Here is a 17,424-nt window from a genome sequence, read left to right as displayed (position 1 = left end):
GAAAAATTTACAGAAGGATAGAAAAATGTTCTCGCAAATGTGATACGTTTTGCAGCTGCCTTTTTGGAGACAACGAAATAGTTCACATTTTTACATAATCTGCAAAATAACTTCCTATAGGCTACCTAATATATAGTGAGATATGCAATAAAGTGGGTTGTATTTCCCGATGTATAGTAAGTATATGCGATACTTAGGTTTTCACTCCCACGAATTTATTTTTAGAAGTTAAGTATTAAGTATTAATTATGTATTTAAAGTTTTTTCCTCCTAAATTTAATAAGGCCAATATTGGTCATTAACATAACGTCGGCCTATGTTTGTATTTTAAATTCGATTCTGGTGTCACAATATTCTGATGCCTTGTTATCATTTAGGGTCATGTATTTTTGCGTCGCTGGCTGGCCTGTCGCTGCACATTTTGTTTAATCACGCAAACACAGCCATAAGCAATCACGCACATTGCTGATCGATACATTGCAAGTTTTCCTGGCATTTATGTTTTCCGTCTCCACGACTTGGAATTACGGCTTTCGTGGTGTTAAATATTTTTCATCATCATTCTGTTTTTGTCGTGTTAAGTGAAGGCTACTTGTGCTGAGATTAGATAGCGTTCCGCACATTCAAAGCAGGACTTCCATACAAAGGGGCAAGGAGGCAACGGGAAAGGTAGAGAATATACATATCTGGAGGACACTATCGTTCAATGTTAATGTCGACCGACGTCGCATCAATTCTTTTACCTGTATCCCGGGGAATAATGGACCGGGAAAGGGATGTTGACAATGCAGCCGGAGGTCACGCAAACCCGGCCGGAGGATCAGCATCTGTAAGAGGTATGAAAAGAGGGGATCCCGAGCCTGACGGACAAACGACCGCAGTATCTCTGCCCGAACTGGCCGGGGCTGAATGCAAGCGACCAAGGATAGACGGGTCGGGGACTGTCGCTGAGATCGGACAGGTAAGAGGCTGCATTGTTACTGCAATTGTTCCAATACTTTATCATATATGGATCAGCACTGAGGACAAGGCCACAGGCAATGTGAAGCGTTTCATGTGGTCCCCGGTTATTTTTATAAGAAAATATACTGAAAGATTCGGGCCAACAAAATGCAATGCTGCATTAAACACTGTCAAAATGCGCCCTCTCTCGATCTAAATTAACCCATTTAGACGCCTTAACGTGATATATAGCGCAATGCAAACCCGATTATTCAGTGACAGTTTTTATAACTCAGGTTGTTGCAGCCGAAGTCATACGCACTGACCATGCCGCTGGAGTGGTGATCACAGGATTCACTACTAATCGCCCGCTAGCCCCGATCGGCCGGACGGAGAGGTGGCCCCACCGGCCTTTTTTTCAAACGGGTGTCGGATCGCAGAGATGAGACCCCCCCCCCCCTTCCCACCTCAAACACACATGCCTGCCACATGGGCCTGCAGTCGGTTAAGTCACCGTGTGGATGACAATCCAGACGGTGGTGGCGAGGAAGAGTGTGTGTGTGGTGGGGGGTTAGGAAATGTCACGGCTGCCGATTGAGAGGTTCCCACGGAGACACCCGCTTACGGTGGGATGAGTGAGCTGGAGGCTGACTGGGCCTGATGCAGGCGGAGGTGGGAAGGGGGGCAGGTGAGGCCACATGGGCAGGAGAATGTCCGCAGCACTGTTCTTCCTGCTTCCTCCCCAGTACTCTCTCTGCATCCCCTGAAATGCCCCCCTCTCCTGCCCCCAAGGCCAGTTTCCAAATTGTTAATTGACTGCTAGTGAACAGATTCTCTTTTATCCAATGAAATGCTCTGCCCCTGCCCGCTCCATCTGCGCCCGTCACCCTGTACAGTATCGATGCACTTAGCTGCTCTGCGCGGTCCAGAGTGTACAGTGTTTACTTTACCACCCCTCCCCCCCCGGCTGCTCCCTCCCTCCCAGAGCCCATTTTCCCTATCGTTGGCGGTAAAGAGGCTTTGTGTTGGACTAACAAGATCAAAGCTCATTTAGGGGAGGGCATTAACCAGGCCGGTCTCTGGCGGGGGAGGGGGGACCGATCCTGGGTTCTGCTTCTCAGTCCGTGCCGAGATGGAGCCAGCGATGGCCGGACTTCACGGCACCGCTACAGCGCAGCCAATCCACCGCTACCTTTCTTGGTCATGTTATTCTTGCTGACATGTCAAATTTGGAGTGTTTTTTTTTCCCCTCTCATCCTTTGTAGTGTATCAGACACCCTGCTGCTTGCTCTAATCCCCCTGTTTAATGAATGCTATTGAACTTTGAGCATAAATATTGCTATGGCACCCTTGACCCTGATGATAAGCAGTTGCAGGTGGAGTTGGGTGTATTCAGAGTGTTTTTGATACATTGTGAAGTGCCTGGGATTCTAACCAAGTCTTCAATAGATTAGATCCAGACTCCAGCTACATCTGATAGGTGTGTGAGCAAACTGTGATTTGCTGCCGGTCCCTTACTTCCTGGATGAGGATGGTCCGGTCCCTTACTTTCTGGATGAGGATGGTCCGGTCCCTTACTTCCTGGATGAGGATGGTCCGGTCCCTTACTTCCTGGATGAGGATGGTCCGGTCCCTTACTTTCTGGATGAGGATGGTCCGGTCCCTTACTTTCTGGATGAGGATGGTCCGGTCCCTTACTTTCTGGATGAGGATGGTCCCTCGTTACTCTCTCACTCCTGGTTATATTTACTTACCTACATGCTTCCTCCATTTTTGTTCGCTCTCCGCCTGCCTGCACCCCAGCTGTACAATTGCACCCTCATACTCTTTTCAAACCATCCTCTCCCATGATTTTTTTTTCTTTTGTTACACGTTTCATTTCCAAAAAATAGGGAAAATGAGGGACACTTTTTCCCTGTGAGTAACGGAGTGTCCAGGAGTGTGAGGGGATCCTGCTGCCCTGTGACTAAGCTGCTTTGGTGAATCTTTGCGATATTATATTCCAGGCCAGCGTCTCTCACCCCCGGGGGTGTTTAATCACAGCTAGGCAGATGATGGCGATAATCTCTGCAGGCAGAAACAAAGCTGATTTTCTGTGTGGAGGTCTTACTGAGGGTGCGCCTTTGGTGGGGGTGTCGTGGGGTCTAACTTTGTATCGTATATCCTTTATTTTTTAACTTTTTTTACTAGTCACTTTGCTCACTCTCCCTTTAAGCTGCGCGCTGACGACTGTTCCCCAGGGGGACGATGCACAAGGGTGAAATCGGTTCCAGATGAAACAGGAAATGTGGAGGGGAGACAAAGAGATTGGTGTTTGTGCGGGACTGCCAGAGAGCTGTGGAAAGGGCTGGGTCACCACAAGAGAGTTTAAATCTCCCAGTTTTTGGTTACAAAGCATGTGGAGTACTTTTAAACTTCTAAACATGACTGTCTTTAGTCCTGAGACATAATTTTCCTTCCTGAGGAATGAGTCCACTAGATGGTGCTCTTGCTTCGCTTTCAGCCATGCTTTGAACCCCTTTTTGAACAGAGACCACCATCTAGTTTTATAAATCTTTCCACTATCAGATGTCAAATACCAACAAGTCTACATGAATGGAAGCCATAACAGAATAGGTGAGCGAACTACCATTTGATATATGGATTTGCGCATTTCAATATTTTATCTGCGACTGGCTGCTCCATCATCTGCACCTTGACACAAGCTGGTTTCTTTCCAACACAGAAAAAAGCCTGGAAAGAAACAGAAGCGACAGTGTAGACTAGAGATGTTTGAAATAGTAGATTCCGAAAATGATTCTTGGCGAATGGGCTGCGTTTTATGGAAGCTGAAAAATCACTGAAGTTGATTTAGTGTTGGTGAATAGTGTAACGCTGTTTTAAAAAAATGCAGTAGAGAGCATAAACATTTCTTTTGAAACGTAGTAAAACAAAACAAAAAAACTGAAGTATAGATAATTGCCAAATGTACTTGAGTACAGTAACAAAGTTGTTTTGTTTTCCATCTCTGTCGCCTACAATGAATTTTGCATTTACCCATCGGGCCACAGCCCAAAAGAGTATTTGATGCAGAGTACATTTAAAGCACCATACTTTACTGATGGATCGGAGTAGCTGGCTTCTGTGCTTCCAAGAGAACAGAAAAAAATATTTCATATAAAGCCCGTTCTACTATCAGTTCTGAAAATGGCTCTTCAGCATTTTAAGCTGTATATAGCTGTTAATTTAAGCATCCAGTCATCTTCGGCATATTTGTCCCCATTTCTGTTAAAGTTACCGCCAAGGTGGGACATAATAAGAGATTAATGTATGGTATGGAGGTAGGAATTTATTGCTAAATATGTGTCAGTGGCATCAAAAACCTCCTTGGTCCATTTGCGCACAGGTGCATTCCCTGTCTTGTTTGATGCCAGCTGCCAGTGTTCTCCTCCCAGCAGTACTGACTCCAGTACAGTTTTAAATGTCTTGTGCTCCACCGGGCTGCTGAAATATACAGGGTTTTTCTTCTGGCTTCTCTAAAATCAAATAAGCAGAAGGCACAGCTTGGGGAAACACCATTTTAATTATTAAAGAAACAATTGGCAACATCTCAGGTTAATGGTAGCACGCTAGCATACGCGACAAAGCTAAGCAGAGCCCCGCGGGTTTCGAGCTCTCCACATCGATCCGGTCCGGCCACAGAACAGCTGGTTGACAGTGACCGCCATGCACAAACAGAGGTTAAGAACCACGGAGACCTTAACTGGACCCTGCGGAGCTCATCAGGTTCCCGCGAGCAACACTGCGGCCTATGAGATAATAGCTGGAAAGTTAGGCGGCTGTGTAAAAACACATCGGTTACTAGCTTATAAGTTCCTTGCTCCCTTGTTTCACTGGCATGTTCCTGCGCTACAGAAAACGTTAAATGACATCAGCTCAATGTTTTGATGATGTCAGTCTGCAGCAAGTACAAGCAATTTTAAGCAGGCAAGTCTGGCACAGTTTGTAACAGAATAATATTGATGTTTCATCTCTTTTTTTTTTGACTGCAAACTACATAAAAAAGACAGGAATAGTCCCCACGAAGCAGGCAGGGGACAAGTTCTGGTGTTGGCTGTGGCTTGGTGAAGGCTGGCAGGAATGATGCTGCAGGGCTTCGACGTCTTAATTGTTCGTAGTAGATATTCAGAGATTAGCCTGGACGGTGGTGGACACTGTAATGTTGTAGGAGGGATCAGATGAAGATGAGATCCCTTTGCGAAGGTAGATGCTGCAAATCAGCGCCAATATCTGACGTGGAGGGTGAACGGGGAAGGAACCACGAAATCAGTGACCGATACAATAAGACAATGGGGGGGGGGGGCAGAAAAATAGCCATGTTAATTCTTCCATCCATCCATTTTCTATATCTATTTGTGCTGTTCAAATAAATTCTTGTTCTTCTGTATTTCTTTAAATATAATAGCCTTATTAATATTAAACTAGCTGTGTTCAGCAGTCTCACTGGATTCCTACAAAAAACACATGCTAAATTTATTTAAAATGTACAGAAGTGTTTAATACACATCATTGTACCTACCATCAAGACCGATATTCCAAATAATCCTCCAATAAAAGGTCCTTTGTAATTTGTGGTTGCAATTTGTCCAGGACATGACTGACGGTAAAAAACAATGGAGGTGTGAATTTTCCCATAATGCTCTGCTACTCACAATGAAAGTTCTATCAAGGAAAATTTATGCTTTAAATCCTGAAGTCCACAAATCCATGCCGTGTTACTGTATAAATGTCAATTTGCACATCCCACATAGCTACCTCATCCCCATATCGCACGACTTTATTTACTCTTATGCATCTTTATTTTATAATGTGCTGTCTTGTCATTTACTCTACTCCTGTTCGTTTTACTCCCCATGCACCCATCCGCCCCACAACAGAGCACAAAAAACCCACTATATTTTCCAAACATGACAATAAGATGTGGAACTTTTTGTTACTTTTTTGCAGTGTAACGATTGTACAAAATATGATGGATGGGACTTTGGGCATTTACTACAGCTGGACAACACTGATCAGAGAAATGGACTCACCGGTACAGTGAAGGATTCGAGAAATCCCTTCTTGGGGCACATTTGTTTGACCAGAGGATCAAGACCTCCTACACTTCCACAACAACCAAACTGTAGGAAGAGCCAGAAAAGAAAAGAGTTTATTGTTAACAATAGTGAGATCAGTCACTCTGCAATACAGGAGCATATACATTGTTTCTCTTGCATTATACAGAGTGTGTTTGGTTTCCTTGGTAACATTAAAATAACAGTGTGCCTGCATACTTGAACACACACATATTGTCTGTCTTGTCTAAGTGTGTGTGTGTGTGTCTACATATACACACCTACAGTCAGACAAGATATACCTGGCCTCGTTTAGAGAATTTTGTAGAAACAGTGATTTACAAACTTTGTTTCATACTGTAATACAATGGTTCCCAACCTTTTTTGACCTGTGTCCCCATTCTGACGTCACAAATTTCTGGCAACCCCATAGACATTTTTTTTCTACAATTAGTTTTTAATCATGTTTGTTATACCGTTTTGCAAATACAGAGTAGCCAGATCAGTGCACAGTCACATTTTATTTTCCCTGATCACATGTACAGTTAGGCAAGCTTGTCTTTACAAGGCTGAAGGTGATCGCGATCATTTTATTTGAACTCATTTATATTTATTAGGGATGGGCCGATCCACATTTTTTCAGTTCCGATCCGATTCCGATACACAACTACCGATACAACTAGCGATTAAATGTCAGAATGGCCACTTATACTTTGTAAAGGTTTAAAGATATCTTAAATAGAATTTTGACTAGGAGAAATTATATTGTGCATATCTAAAATGTAATTACGGATAGGAGTGTGACTTGATTAAATGTTAAAACGACTTGCCATAGAAGGGCAGCGTTAGCGTTCGATTTGAATGCCGCAAAAAACACATGTAAAATGGGAAAGATTTATCGTGCGATTGATTGTACAAATAGATTTAACATGAATCTTTTTAGAGATTGCCAAAAACTAAATAAGTATAGGACGTGGATCGGTCATGCATGGCCCGACCCGATCTATCAAATAGGTCTAGATCGGCGCCGATATTTATGAACGTGAAAGAATACAGTTGTTTAAGATTGTATGTGATGTTTTAATCATTATTTTTAAAAGAATAATAATTAGTTGAAAAAAATATATTTTTATCAGTATTTTTTTTTATCAATTACTAGACATTTCAGGGGACCCCATTTGAATTCCAGGCGACCCCACGTGGGGTCGCGACCCCAAGGTTGTAAAACACTACTGTAATGTGTAAAAAACCTGCATTTTAAATTGTAGGAAACATTTGTTCTACATAATTCCTGTACTCGTTTTTGACACATTGCTCTGAGAAAATGCACTTCAACACTGGCTAAATTAAATGTGGGTTTTGGCCAGGCTGCCAGAAGGTGTACATTTCCTTAACACAGCGTGATCATATGTTTCAACACCGATAACTGAAAACCTTCAGAAGATATTCATGTTGGGAAGGTTTGGTAGTGCGTGAAGAGCTCGGGGGTTTACCATGTTGTGGACGAAGTGCAGCATGATGGCCATGCTGGGATCTCCACCCTTGGCGACATACTGAACGTATGTGGTTGTGTATGCATGCAAGAGCAGCTCTCCAGCCTGCCGGGCCGAGTGACAGGCGATCAGGTCACTGTGACGGCACCTATAGAACTTCCACCTCCCTCTCTCATTCTGACTGTCCTTATATTCACATCAATCTGCCCACTTTCTGTCCTGCCCCAGACAGCATCGTAACAGGATACACTTTAGCCTAGGCAATTTTAGAGGGAAACATTTGCGCCCCCTACTGTTGAGACAGAAACACACACGTTTCAAAACAACGTAAAATATATGTAGGCCTACATATAAGGAACTTGTATTTGAAAATCTTTACTTCCTCGAAATTGTGCTTTTTTATGCTTTCTTGTATTCTTAAATTGACTGAGTTTGTTGATTACATACAGTAAAACCCCGTTATATTTGACTCGCTTATAACGGAATATCGTCTATAACGGACGATGTCCGCTGGTCCCGGCTGTGCGCCTTTAAGAACATGCAGAAAAAGCATCGGATATAGCGGACTCGCATATGACGGAATTTCGATTATAACGGACAAACAATTTGGTCCCCAGGGCCGCTTTTAGCTGTAGTTTTGTTTTGCTATAACGGACATACAGGCTCCGCCTACAAGGCGCCTGGCGGGCTGGTGATATCCAGCGCAGATACGTAGTCGGGATTATTAATAGTCACGCATCTGGTCAGGTAAAATTGGATTACTACATGTACAGTATAATAATCTATACCACAAGTGTGTCTGCTGAGGTGTGGCATGAGTAAATGGTGTCATGTAGGCCTAGTTGTTCTGGCCATACAGCAACTCTGGATATAACGGACTGTTTTGCCAGGTCCCATGAAGTCCGTTATAACGGGATTTTACTGTATTAGGATATTTGACAGCATAATCATGCAAGACTGTACAGTGCTTATTCATTAGGAATAACTTGTTACAGGTATGGCAACAGGGTAACAACCTAACACCTCTCAGCTGTGAATATGATACTCGTGCTTTTATGGCTGCTGTAGCGATTCACTGCATTGCATTATAATCTATATTTGTGATGTATGACAGTAAGCGCCCATTTCCTTCTGTAAATGTAGGCCACATTTACCCTTTTTGCAGTGGCAATAAGCTATGTGGCACCAAGCAACATTAGCTAACTGGAAGATACTTCGGCCCAATCCCAATTCTACCCCTTACCCCTACACTTTCCCCTACCCCTCCGTTTGGCGCGTTCACGTGTAGGGGTAGGGGTGTCTCAATTCTCTTTTGATTGGAGGGGTAGGGGTAAGGGCTAGATAACCCTCGAAACGAAGATTTTTCGGGACCTCACTTCAAACGAAGGGCTAAGAGAAATTTACAACATGGCTGCCCACTCGAGCAAGCAGATCCATAAATGTTAAGCAATTTTTGCCATTAATAAGGATTTTTATGACATTTTTTCATTACATGTATATTACCATCAATCTTGTATTTGTGTTTACGGTGATGTTCTGTAAAGAAACGTTTGAAACAAAATCGCTAAAGTTTGCTTGCGGATAGCACTGATTGCACAATATTAGGAAATATATTTTTATGTCATATAACGTTACCCGGTAACTGACTGCATGTTGTAACGCGTTGTTTTGTTTTGCTTACGGCCATATGTGTACATGTAAATGAACGGTGCTTACACTATTCGTACTTATTGCAACATGACAACATTTTTGTAAATTATATTCTCTAGGCCTATAGGGACAGCTGAGGAAACCCGAAGGCTCATACGTTTTCGAGGTGAAAACGAACATCTGTTTTTAAAGTCCAAATACGGCGCAAAAAAACTTTGGGAGTGAGTAATCTTTACATGCTACGATGCTGACGGCGACATCTTGGAATTTGTGATAAACATCGGCGCATGTCCTCTGACGTAACGTTAGGAGGTAGTGACAATGGATGATGACGTATGACAGTGTAGTAGTGGTGTCCCATTTCTTAGGGGAAATTTTTTAACCCTACCCCTTTCCACTTCATTTCAAGGGGAAGGGGTGAGGGGTAGGCAAAGGGGTAGAAAATAGAATTGGGATTGGGCCTTCATCGTTCTCTCTCCCCCTCTGTCCTTAGGACGCCATTTGCAAAGTGCCCCTCACCCGCTACCAAATTTGTGCTTGTCCGCAGTTTTCTAATGGCCCCAAACAGAAAACCCTGTTGCACTTTTCACCCATCACACTGGTTAAATTATTTAGTACTTATTCAATTTGGCCGCTGCATACTTTGTCCCTCCGCCCCCCTTTCTTTCCCACTCACCTCCTCGCTCTTCATGGTAGCCAGTGTCCCAGCCGCAATCGCGAAGATCAGCTGGAAGCCCAACAGCATGATGACCTGGAGTTGATGACGTTCACTACCTTACACATTCTACTTGTTTGTGGTCACGTTTTACATTTACTCAGCAAGGGTGGCTAACAATGTAATGCGTTCAGTGCATCAGCTATGAATGCAGACACAACAGCATCCAGCATCGCCACTTGAACAAACAGACCATAAGTGAACTGTATACAAAATGAAATTGATGACTGGGAACAGGGCTGTAGCCAGGGTTTGAAAAAATAGTGAGGTCCGGTACCTGGGGGTGGGAGGGGCTGAGGGGGGTGGGTCTCGTCAATCACACATTACATACATGAGGCCTGTTTTGTTTGCAAGAAACAGATTTTTATTGATATTGAAAGTCTGGTTAGGTTACCAAGCTATGTGGAGCTATTATATGAATGAACACCATTACAAGCTAACATCTTTGTTCTGATATCCAAATTTGGCTTGAAATGTTTCTGTGGATACTATTAGCGAGACCATCCCCTTCATAAGCTGTTTATAATTTTTTTATTTATTAATGACGTTATGTGTAACATTAGTTAGCCTAATCTAGCCCATTAGGTGTAATATGAAAGAAACCCAACCTTTAACATGGTCAGAGTTGCCTAGCCTATGTTTATATTTAACATGTTTCATACAGTTATCTTTACTCCAAACACCATACCACATCGCGGTTTCGGGATGTTTTTCATAGATAGCGATCGTTGTTTGATCTTACCGAATGATGTGCAGCTGTGCACCCTCCCTCACAGTGCTGCATGATCACAGGCACACAACGTGAATTCGAACTGCTGTCAGTGAAGTGCACTTGTGTGGTTCCCGAGTCGCGCATCATGCTGATACTGAATGATCTAGCTCTGCCTCTCTCACACACACAGCAGACACTATTAATATCACATTCGAACTGAATTAAGAATGCACCTGGCCCGCAGACATTTTCAGCTGCTGATTATTTTTTTATTGAGGTGAATATTTAGCTTCAAATATAATTTTTAGCTCTTAAAATTTTTACCGAAGTCCGGACCTCGGTGATCTCATAGCTGGCTACGGACCTGACTGGGAAGAAGCTTAGCAGAAAGCTGAAGAAGTTAGCAAGATGACCGATAGACTGATCCAATATGTTCCTCATAACTTCAGACGAAAACCCAGGAAGAGACCAAATACTAAGGACATGTGGAATGTAGCATCATAATATGGTGTGTATTTGGGGGGGGGGGTGTATTTTTAATTAAGACCTACGTTTCCAAAGAGACGTCTATGTGCTGTTTGCTGTGGCGGTTAAAAATCGTTACTGTTTTTTTTCTCTTACCACAGTCAGGGCACCCTTACTCTCTTTACAGGTTCCATAGTTCCCGAATGCAGAGATCACCATCATTAATAGGCCAAGAACGATCAACAGGGTCACCACTGAAGGAGAAAGCAGAAAAAACTCAGATTGGTACACGAAAAAAACATACTACTTCAAAAACATGAGTAAAAAAAATATATATCTTAAATAAATGTGAACTATGTTAAATTCCTAAATTAATGTTATGTAACATTTATGTAAATTGTCTAGCTTTAAATTTGGAGGCTTTGAATGTGAGTGTTTGGACACAAAAAAGCACAAACGTAAGACTTGGTAGCAGAAGAGTTTCGGATGTTCAAACCAAACTTCCTGCACCTGCTCTTCTCTGTCTTGCTTATGATATTTATAAATAATATATAAAACAAAGTACTGGTCAAAGAAAATTCTGTTTAAACGATATTCATGTTGGTGGCTAATCAGTACTTCAATCAGATTTAACTAAGTAAATTAATTAATTGACATGGTGGTGACATTTAGCAAATATATGGAACGGCTGAGGTGCCCCGGAGGAGGGGTTTGGGAACCGAAGCGGTGTTCATCTAGCCGTCCAGCAAGATATCAGTAACTTTATGGAGATTTTTTGTATTACTGTTAATTTGTATATATGTTAATATTATTTTTTCTGAGAAATATACACGTGCTAGTCACAAAAATAGATTTATATCTTTTCTTAGGTGGCCTATAGTATTTTTACACAGTACACACACACTCAAATAGTATATATAAAGAACAATGTACCGGTGACAATGGATGTCGTGTTCAGATCGACACTGAAGAATCCACTTGTCTGAGCGCTGAATCTCACCCACATTCCAAGTACCATTATTGCAAAGCCAATAAGCTGCAGATAAACAAGGTGTTTGTTAGGCTCGAAGAGCTGTCATATTTTCCGCTCTGCATTAATTTTATCCCAGTTCCCTGACAGTACAGCAATCTGACGACTTTAAAGGTCATACAGCGTGGAGGCAGCTTGAGTCTCCTGTGACCCCGACCACTGAACCACCGTTCAGAAAACGGTGCCGTTGCCGTTATGATGTGACACAGTGCGATGCCTGAAGTATGGATTTACACAATTTCTTAAACCAGGGAACCCAAAATTAAAATGGAAACAATCCAGGGACTCCTCCGCATGAAGACAGTTTGTTTACGCTCTTCTGGAAATCCTACATGATGATGTAGGGCAGGGGAATTCAACTCAACCTCCATGTGGTCCGGTATCTTAACATCGAGCCAAGGTCGGTACTAATTACGCTTAACGTTTCATAGTCTGTCATGCTTCTTATCAAACTTTTAGATTTTATATCAGTTTTCAACATTTTTATAAAACATTTTCATTTTTAAAATAAAACAAATTTTGAAAGTGCATGTATTCAGTTAAACTGAGGTAGCGCAAAGAGTAATATAGGACTATATATAATTACTTTTTCTCAACAGTAATATTAACGAGCTATTAATACTCATGTGGAAGTTAAGATCGCCCACTCACCTAAGGCGAAATAGACGAATTGCGAGTTCAGAAGGATTAACTACGGATTTCATTATTGCATTTCAGTTCTTCTTGTAGATTCATAAAACAACTTATTTAGAGTGTAATGTGAGAAACTTAATTTAAAGTCAGATGTAGACTTTAATAAACGTGCTTAGAAACTCCCCCAGAACGGGACATTCTAAAACGCTTAACGTGAAAAAGTTTAATGTGGTTTAATGTGTAGGCTACGAAATAGCGACCAAAAATCATCAAATTTCTCGCAGACATATCTGGTCTTTTCTTATAAGACAACTAACTTCTGCGCGCACGATTAAAAAAATCACTCTGTGGGCAGAGGTGTAAAGTACTTGAGTAATTTTACTTGATTACTGTACTTAAGTATTATTTTTGGGGATTTTTACTTTACTTGAGTGCAATTAAAAATTAATACTTTTACTTTTACTTAATTACATTTGATTCAGTAGCGAACGCAGTCCAAAATCAGCCACAGGGTCAAGAGCACCCGTGGCCGTACCTTAGCGAATTATTTTCTTAAATGCATCCTTTGAGTAGCATGTTGCATATTTGCATTAGGTGTGCCTTGTCGTATAATTAAATGGTTAAATCTAAACAGTTCTAAAGCAGGATAAAACCTTATATGTGGTTCATTCACTTCATGTTTTTAGAGATTAAAAACGTAAACAAGAATCTCCAGTTTTCATTCTTGCTTTTACTTTTTTAATACTCAAGTAGCCTACAATTTTAATGCGGTACTTTTTTACTTTTACTCAAGTGTGATTCCGGCTGAATACTTTTACTTTTAATTGAGTTAAATTTTCACTCATTGCTTGTACTTTCACTTGAGTAACATTTTTGAGTACTTTTTACACCTCTGTTTATGGAACTTCGAACCGAAAAGGCATTCATTTACAGTCAACAACAACACCATGAACTCATTTTCCATTTAAAAAAATACTGCAAACTCATTTTCTTTGTCAATAAGGCTGAATTATACAGTCCGTGTGATTATGGGCGCGCGACAGAGGTGAAGCGACATGAACAATACTTTTCTTTCTTTGATCTTTTTTTCAGTCATTATCGGTAATAATAATAATACACTGTGATAAACAGGTACAGTAAATAAAAAATGCTAGTGTAACAAAACAAAACATCAGTGTCAATATTAGTATCCACAACGATATATTCCGTCTATTTGTTAATTATATTCGAATAATTCATCAAAAGTACTACATAATAACTTGTATAACTTGGTCCCAAGTAATTGCATGCAGGCTATATTTTGTGCATCTTTAATATTGTTGACATTGATGTTTGGTTCGGTTGCGTCAAGACATAATATGTTTGCCACTTTACTCGGTTTGCTGAATTGTTCGCCTCACCGAGTTCCCCTAACATTTTTTGTCATTACTGACACATATTGATTGTATCTGTTTATGCCTGTATTACTATGATTGCCGATAATAAAAGAAAAAAGTATTATTAATGGTGCTTCACCTCTGTCGCGACCATTGACACGGACTGTATAACTCAGCCTTAATGCCAAAGTAGTGAACAGCAGCTTTGCAATTACTCCTTCCAGTAATATTAATTGTAAGGCTATTGTATCTTATTGTACCTTAATGCCAGGTCTAGCAAACTTAGTATGGCGTGCTGAAATAAACCTCTCACAACATGACAGCTATACGCAGCTAACCTGTTCCTTCAAAATAACAACTTGTGCGCAAAAGATAGCTAACTTGTGCGCGCACGATTAAAAGTCACTCTATGGGACTTCAGGGGCTCCATAATGACTAGATATGTCTGTGAGAAATTTCGTGGTTTTTGGTCGCTGTTTTGGTACATTAAACCACATTAAACTTTTCACGTTAAACGTTTCAGAATGTCCCCCCAGAACAAAACCGCTCTTTGTAACCATACATGCTTGCTGTTGCACGGATGGCAGGTAAGCTGATACTCATTGTGCTCCTGTCCGGCTCTTATCAGATCAATAATGGTTGAATTAGTAACGTAATTAGTATCAGCATTACGATTATGGATACTATGGATACAGGCGGACCTGTGCAAATAAAACACTATTAGTGGTAATAAAATTATAATACTTACGCCCAACACGATATTGATGACAAACAGAATACACTTATACAGCTGGGAACGTCCGTCGAGTGCCATTTTCGCTAATTCTACTTGCTGTTGGTACCTGCCTGGTTCACAACACCTTTTCCCACCGTCTGGGTAATGGTATTCAGCCTGGTTATCAACAGACTGCAGAAATCACTGACAGAAAGAATGAAGGATGCCACGGAAAAAATTATCAGTCTCCTTACCGGCTTCTGCTTTTTAAACTCACCCAGTCGTTGCGAGATCGGCCGGACCCCAAGCGCGCGACTCTATTGGCTGGGTTCGAGACCACAATCCCTATCTTTAGGAAGAAAACGACACTAACGAAACTATGAATCATGCACGCAGCCATCCTTCGATCAGCAAAATATGGTAACACTTGATGTGGGCACAAATACTTGCTCAGTGGGTTAGACATCTGTGCCTGTGATCAGAAGGTCATTAGCAAAACAGACATATCTACACTGGGCCGTGGATTTAAACAAGGTCCTCGCTCAAAGCCACGAATGACTCTCAATTCTGTGAATGGTTATTTTAAAGGAGAGTGAGAAGATTAGCTCAAGAACAGTGTGTAGAGAACATCATTAAATGGGTTTCCATGGCAGAGCAGCAGCATCCAAACCAAATTTTAAATGTAGCCTATTTTTAAATAGCTTAGATAAATGCAAAGCTATATTTGTATTATGGCGTGTCCTCCGATAACTGATAATTGTGAAAAGTGTCCCATGGCAGATAAAAAAGGTTGGGAAGCACTGCATGGTGCCATGTGAGCGGCTGGAATCCCATCCAGGCCGTTTTCCTGTCCTGTACCCAATGCAGCCTGGAATGGGGTCCAGGCCCATTAAAGCTATTACAGGATGAGCTGCTTTAACATGCTTTCGAAGGAGCCCTGGCCGGTGTACATGACGCTAACACCGAAGGAGCCGGGGCCGGTGTACATGACGCTAACACTGATGGAGCCGGGGCCGGTGTACATGACGCTAACACCGAAGGAGCCGGGGCCGGCGTACGTCATGCTAACGCCACCAGCATACATGACTCTAACGCCACCAGCATACATGACTCTAACACTGAAGGAGACGTGAAAACCTCACACATGTGCAGTATACAAAAGACGTGTTTATTAAAGGTTTTCCTGATTTATATATGTGCAATTGGTATGTGAGCGCAGTGACATAATCATGCAGCATAATTCAGAATAATTAATGTGGAGAGGAAGATACAGTAGACGAAAAGAGAATTTCCGCGCAGGGATTAACAAAAGTGTTATATTATTATGATTATTATTATTATTAATAGTGGTATTAGCACTGGCATCTATCTTATGAAACTGATTGCTTGATATGTCAATGCCATCGAACAATCAGGTAACTAAATGATGTATTTATACTGGACATTTTTAGCGTTAAAAAGATGAAGTTAAGACATGCACTTCTCAAACTCTTATGCACAGAGCAAACTCTCTGCCCCATTCCACTTGCTTCCCCTATGACAATAAAATTAAAGGACCCCTAGGAGATGAAACACAAACATTTAATTTAACAATTTAATAATTTTAATTAAAGTGATTGATTGAAAACAAATACATAAACAAATGGGGTTCTTGTGGCCTAATGGTTAAGGAAGCGTGCTTAGCAGTGGAAGATTTCTGGTTCGAATCCCAGGCTAGCGCATCACACCTTCACCACTCTCCGGGCACTAAATAATATCTTCCCAATGCTCTGTCACATGTGGGTTAAATACAGAGAATACGTTTCGTTGTGGTGTGTCGACGATTAATGCCTTTAAAAACAGCTGTATTGTTGTTTCGTAGTCCTCGTTTTGGGCTGTTATGCAGCTGTTTTTATGCGTGACGTTTTACCGACGTGCTCGGCTTTCACTGAACACTACTGTTCACGTCCGCTGTGCGTCGCACCCGCACTACGAAGTCAGCGGAGCCGCTGCGGCGCGCTGTAGCGCTGAATCACGCGGGTTTGCTCGTTCCGCATTGTTTCCTTTTCTCACCCTGTTGTCTTATTTATTGGTCTTTCGGCGTTGCTTGCGGCACATCCCCCATCTTACTGTTAGATCGTCGACTTCCAAAAGGAGTGAAACCTCCTTCCTTTGACTCACCCTGCACACTCCTCGCTCATGGTTTTTTTTTTTGCCCCTCCCCCGCCTGTTAGCAATATTAGCTCTATCCATACGTTTGGATATATGATCTGCCCGATGGTATTTTGGACCAAAACGAGGCTCCTGAAAACAGCCAAAAACGAAGGAATTCTCACACTCGATTATTGTATATACAGTTTGGAGTGGAAATTAAGATCAAACAACATATATTTGATACATTCAAAATGGGATGACACTTTATAACCTACCAGCTATTAATTACTTGCAGCGTGGCGTTATTTGAAATATTATTTTATGCGATATAAGTGACCAACAACGTGCCTTAACAGAATATGTGAAATTCAAGGGAAAACGTACGCCTGTGTGTTCACCCATGTCGGTGTGCGTTAAGGCGAAAGAGGAGGGGGGAAGAGGACGGAGTACATCTGGGGGGTGGAAGG

At 41.7% G+C, this 17,424-nt stretch overlaps 1 protein-coding gene across 3 annotated transcripts; it reads right to left on the bottom strand.

Annotated features, from left to right (window-relative positions):
* Positions 1 to 4,485: 4,485 nt before the first annotated feature.
* On the bottom strand, positions 4,486 to 15,571 carry LOC111853258 (CD9 antigen-like). Of its 3 annotated transcripts, XM_072704737.1 has the most exons (8): positions 14,858 to 15,566; positions 12,004 to 12,106; positions 11,227 to 11,324; positions 9,855 to 9,929; positions 7,529 to 7,633; positions 6,012 to 6,101; positions 5,501 to 5,578; positions 4,486 to 5,211 (listed from the first exon to the last, which is right to left on the bottom strand). In XM_072704737.1, exons 1-8 carry the CDS (start codon positions 14,921 to 14,923, stop codon positions 5,107 to 5,109), a joined length of 720 nt encoding a protein of 239 aa, XP_072560838.1. In that variant the 5' UTR covers positions 14,924 to 15,566; the 3' UTR covers positions 4,486 to 5,106. The 3 variants fall into 3 exon arrangements, with proteins under 3 accessions (XP_072560838.1, XP_072560839.1, XP_072560840.1); XM_072704738.1 differs by lacking the exon at positions 5,501 to 5,578 and having other exon boundaries at positions 14,858 to 15,571; XM_072704739.1 differs by lacking the exon at positions 7,529 to 7,633 and having other exon boundaries at positions 14,858 to 15,562.
* Positions 15,572 to 17,424: the final 1,853 nt, after the last annotated feature.

Source organism: Paramormyrops kingsleyae, chromosome 22, assembly GCF_048594095.1.
Source record: "Paramormyrops kingsleyae isolate MSU_618 chromosome 22, PKINGS_0.4, whole genome shotgun sequence".
Classification (NCBI taxonomy): Eukaryota; Metazoa; Chordata; class Actinopteri; order Osteoglossiformes; family Mormyridae; genus Paramormyrops; species Paramormyrops kingsleyae.
Note: the sequence above shows the minus strand (reverse complement) of the source record. Positions and strands in the feature narration are given on the sequence as shown.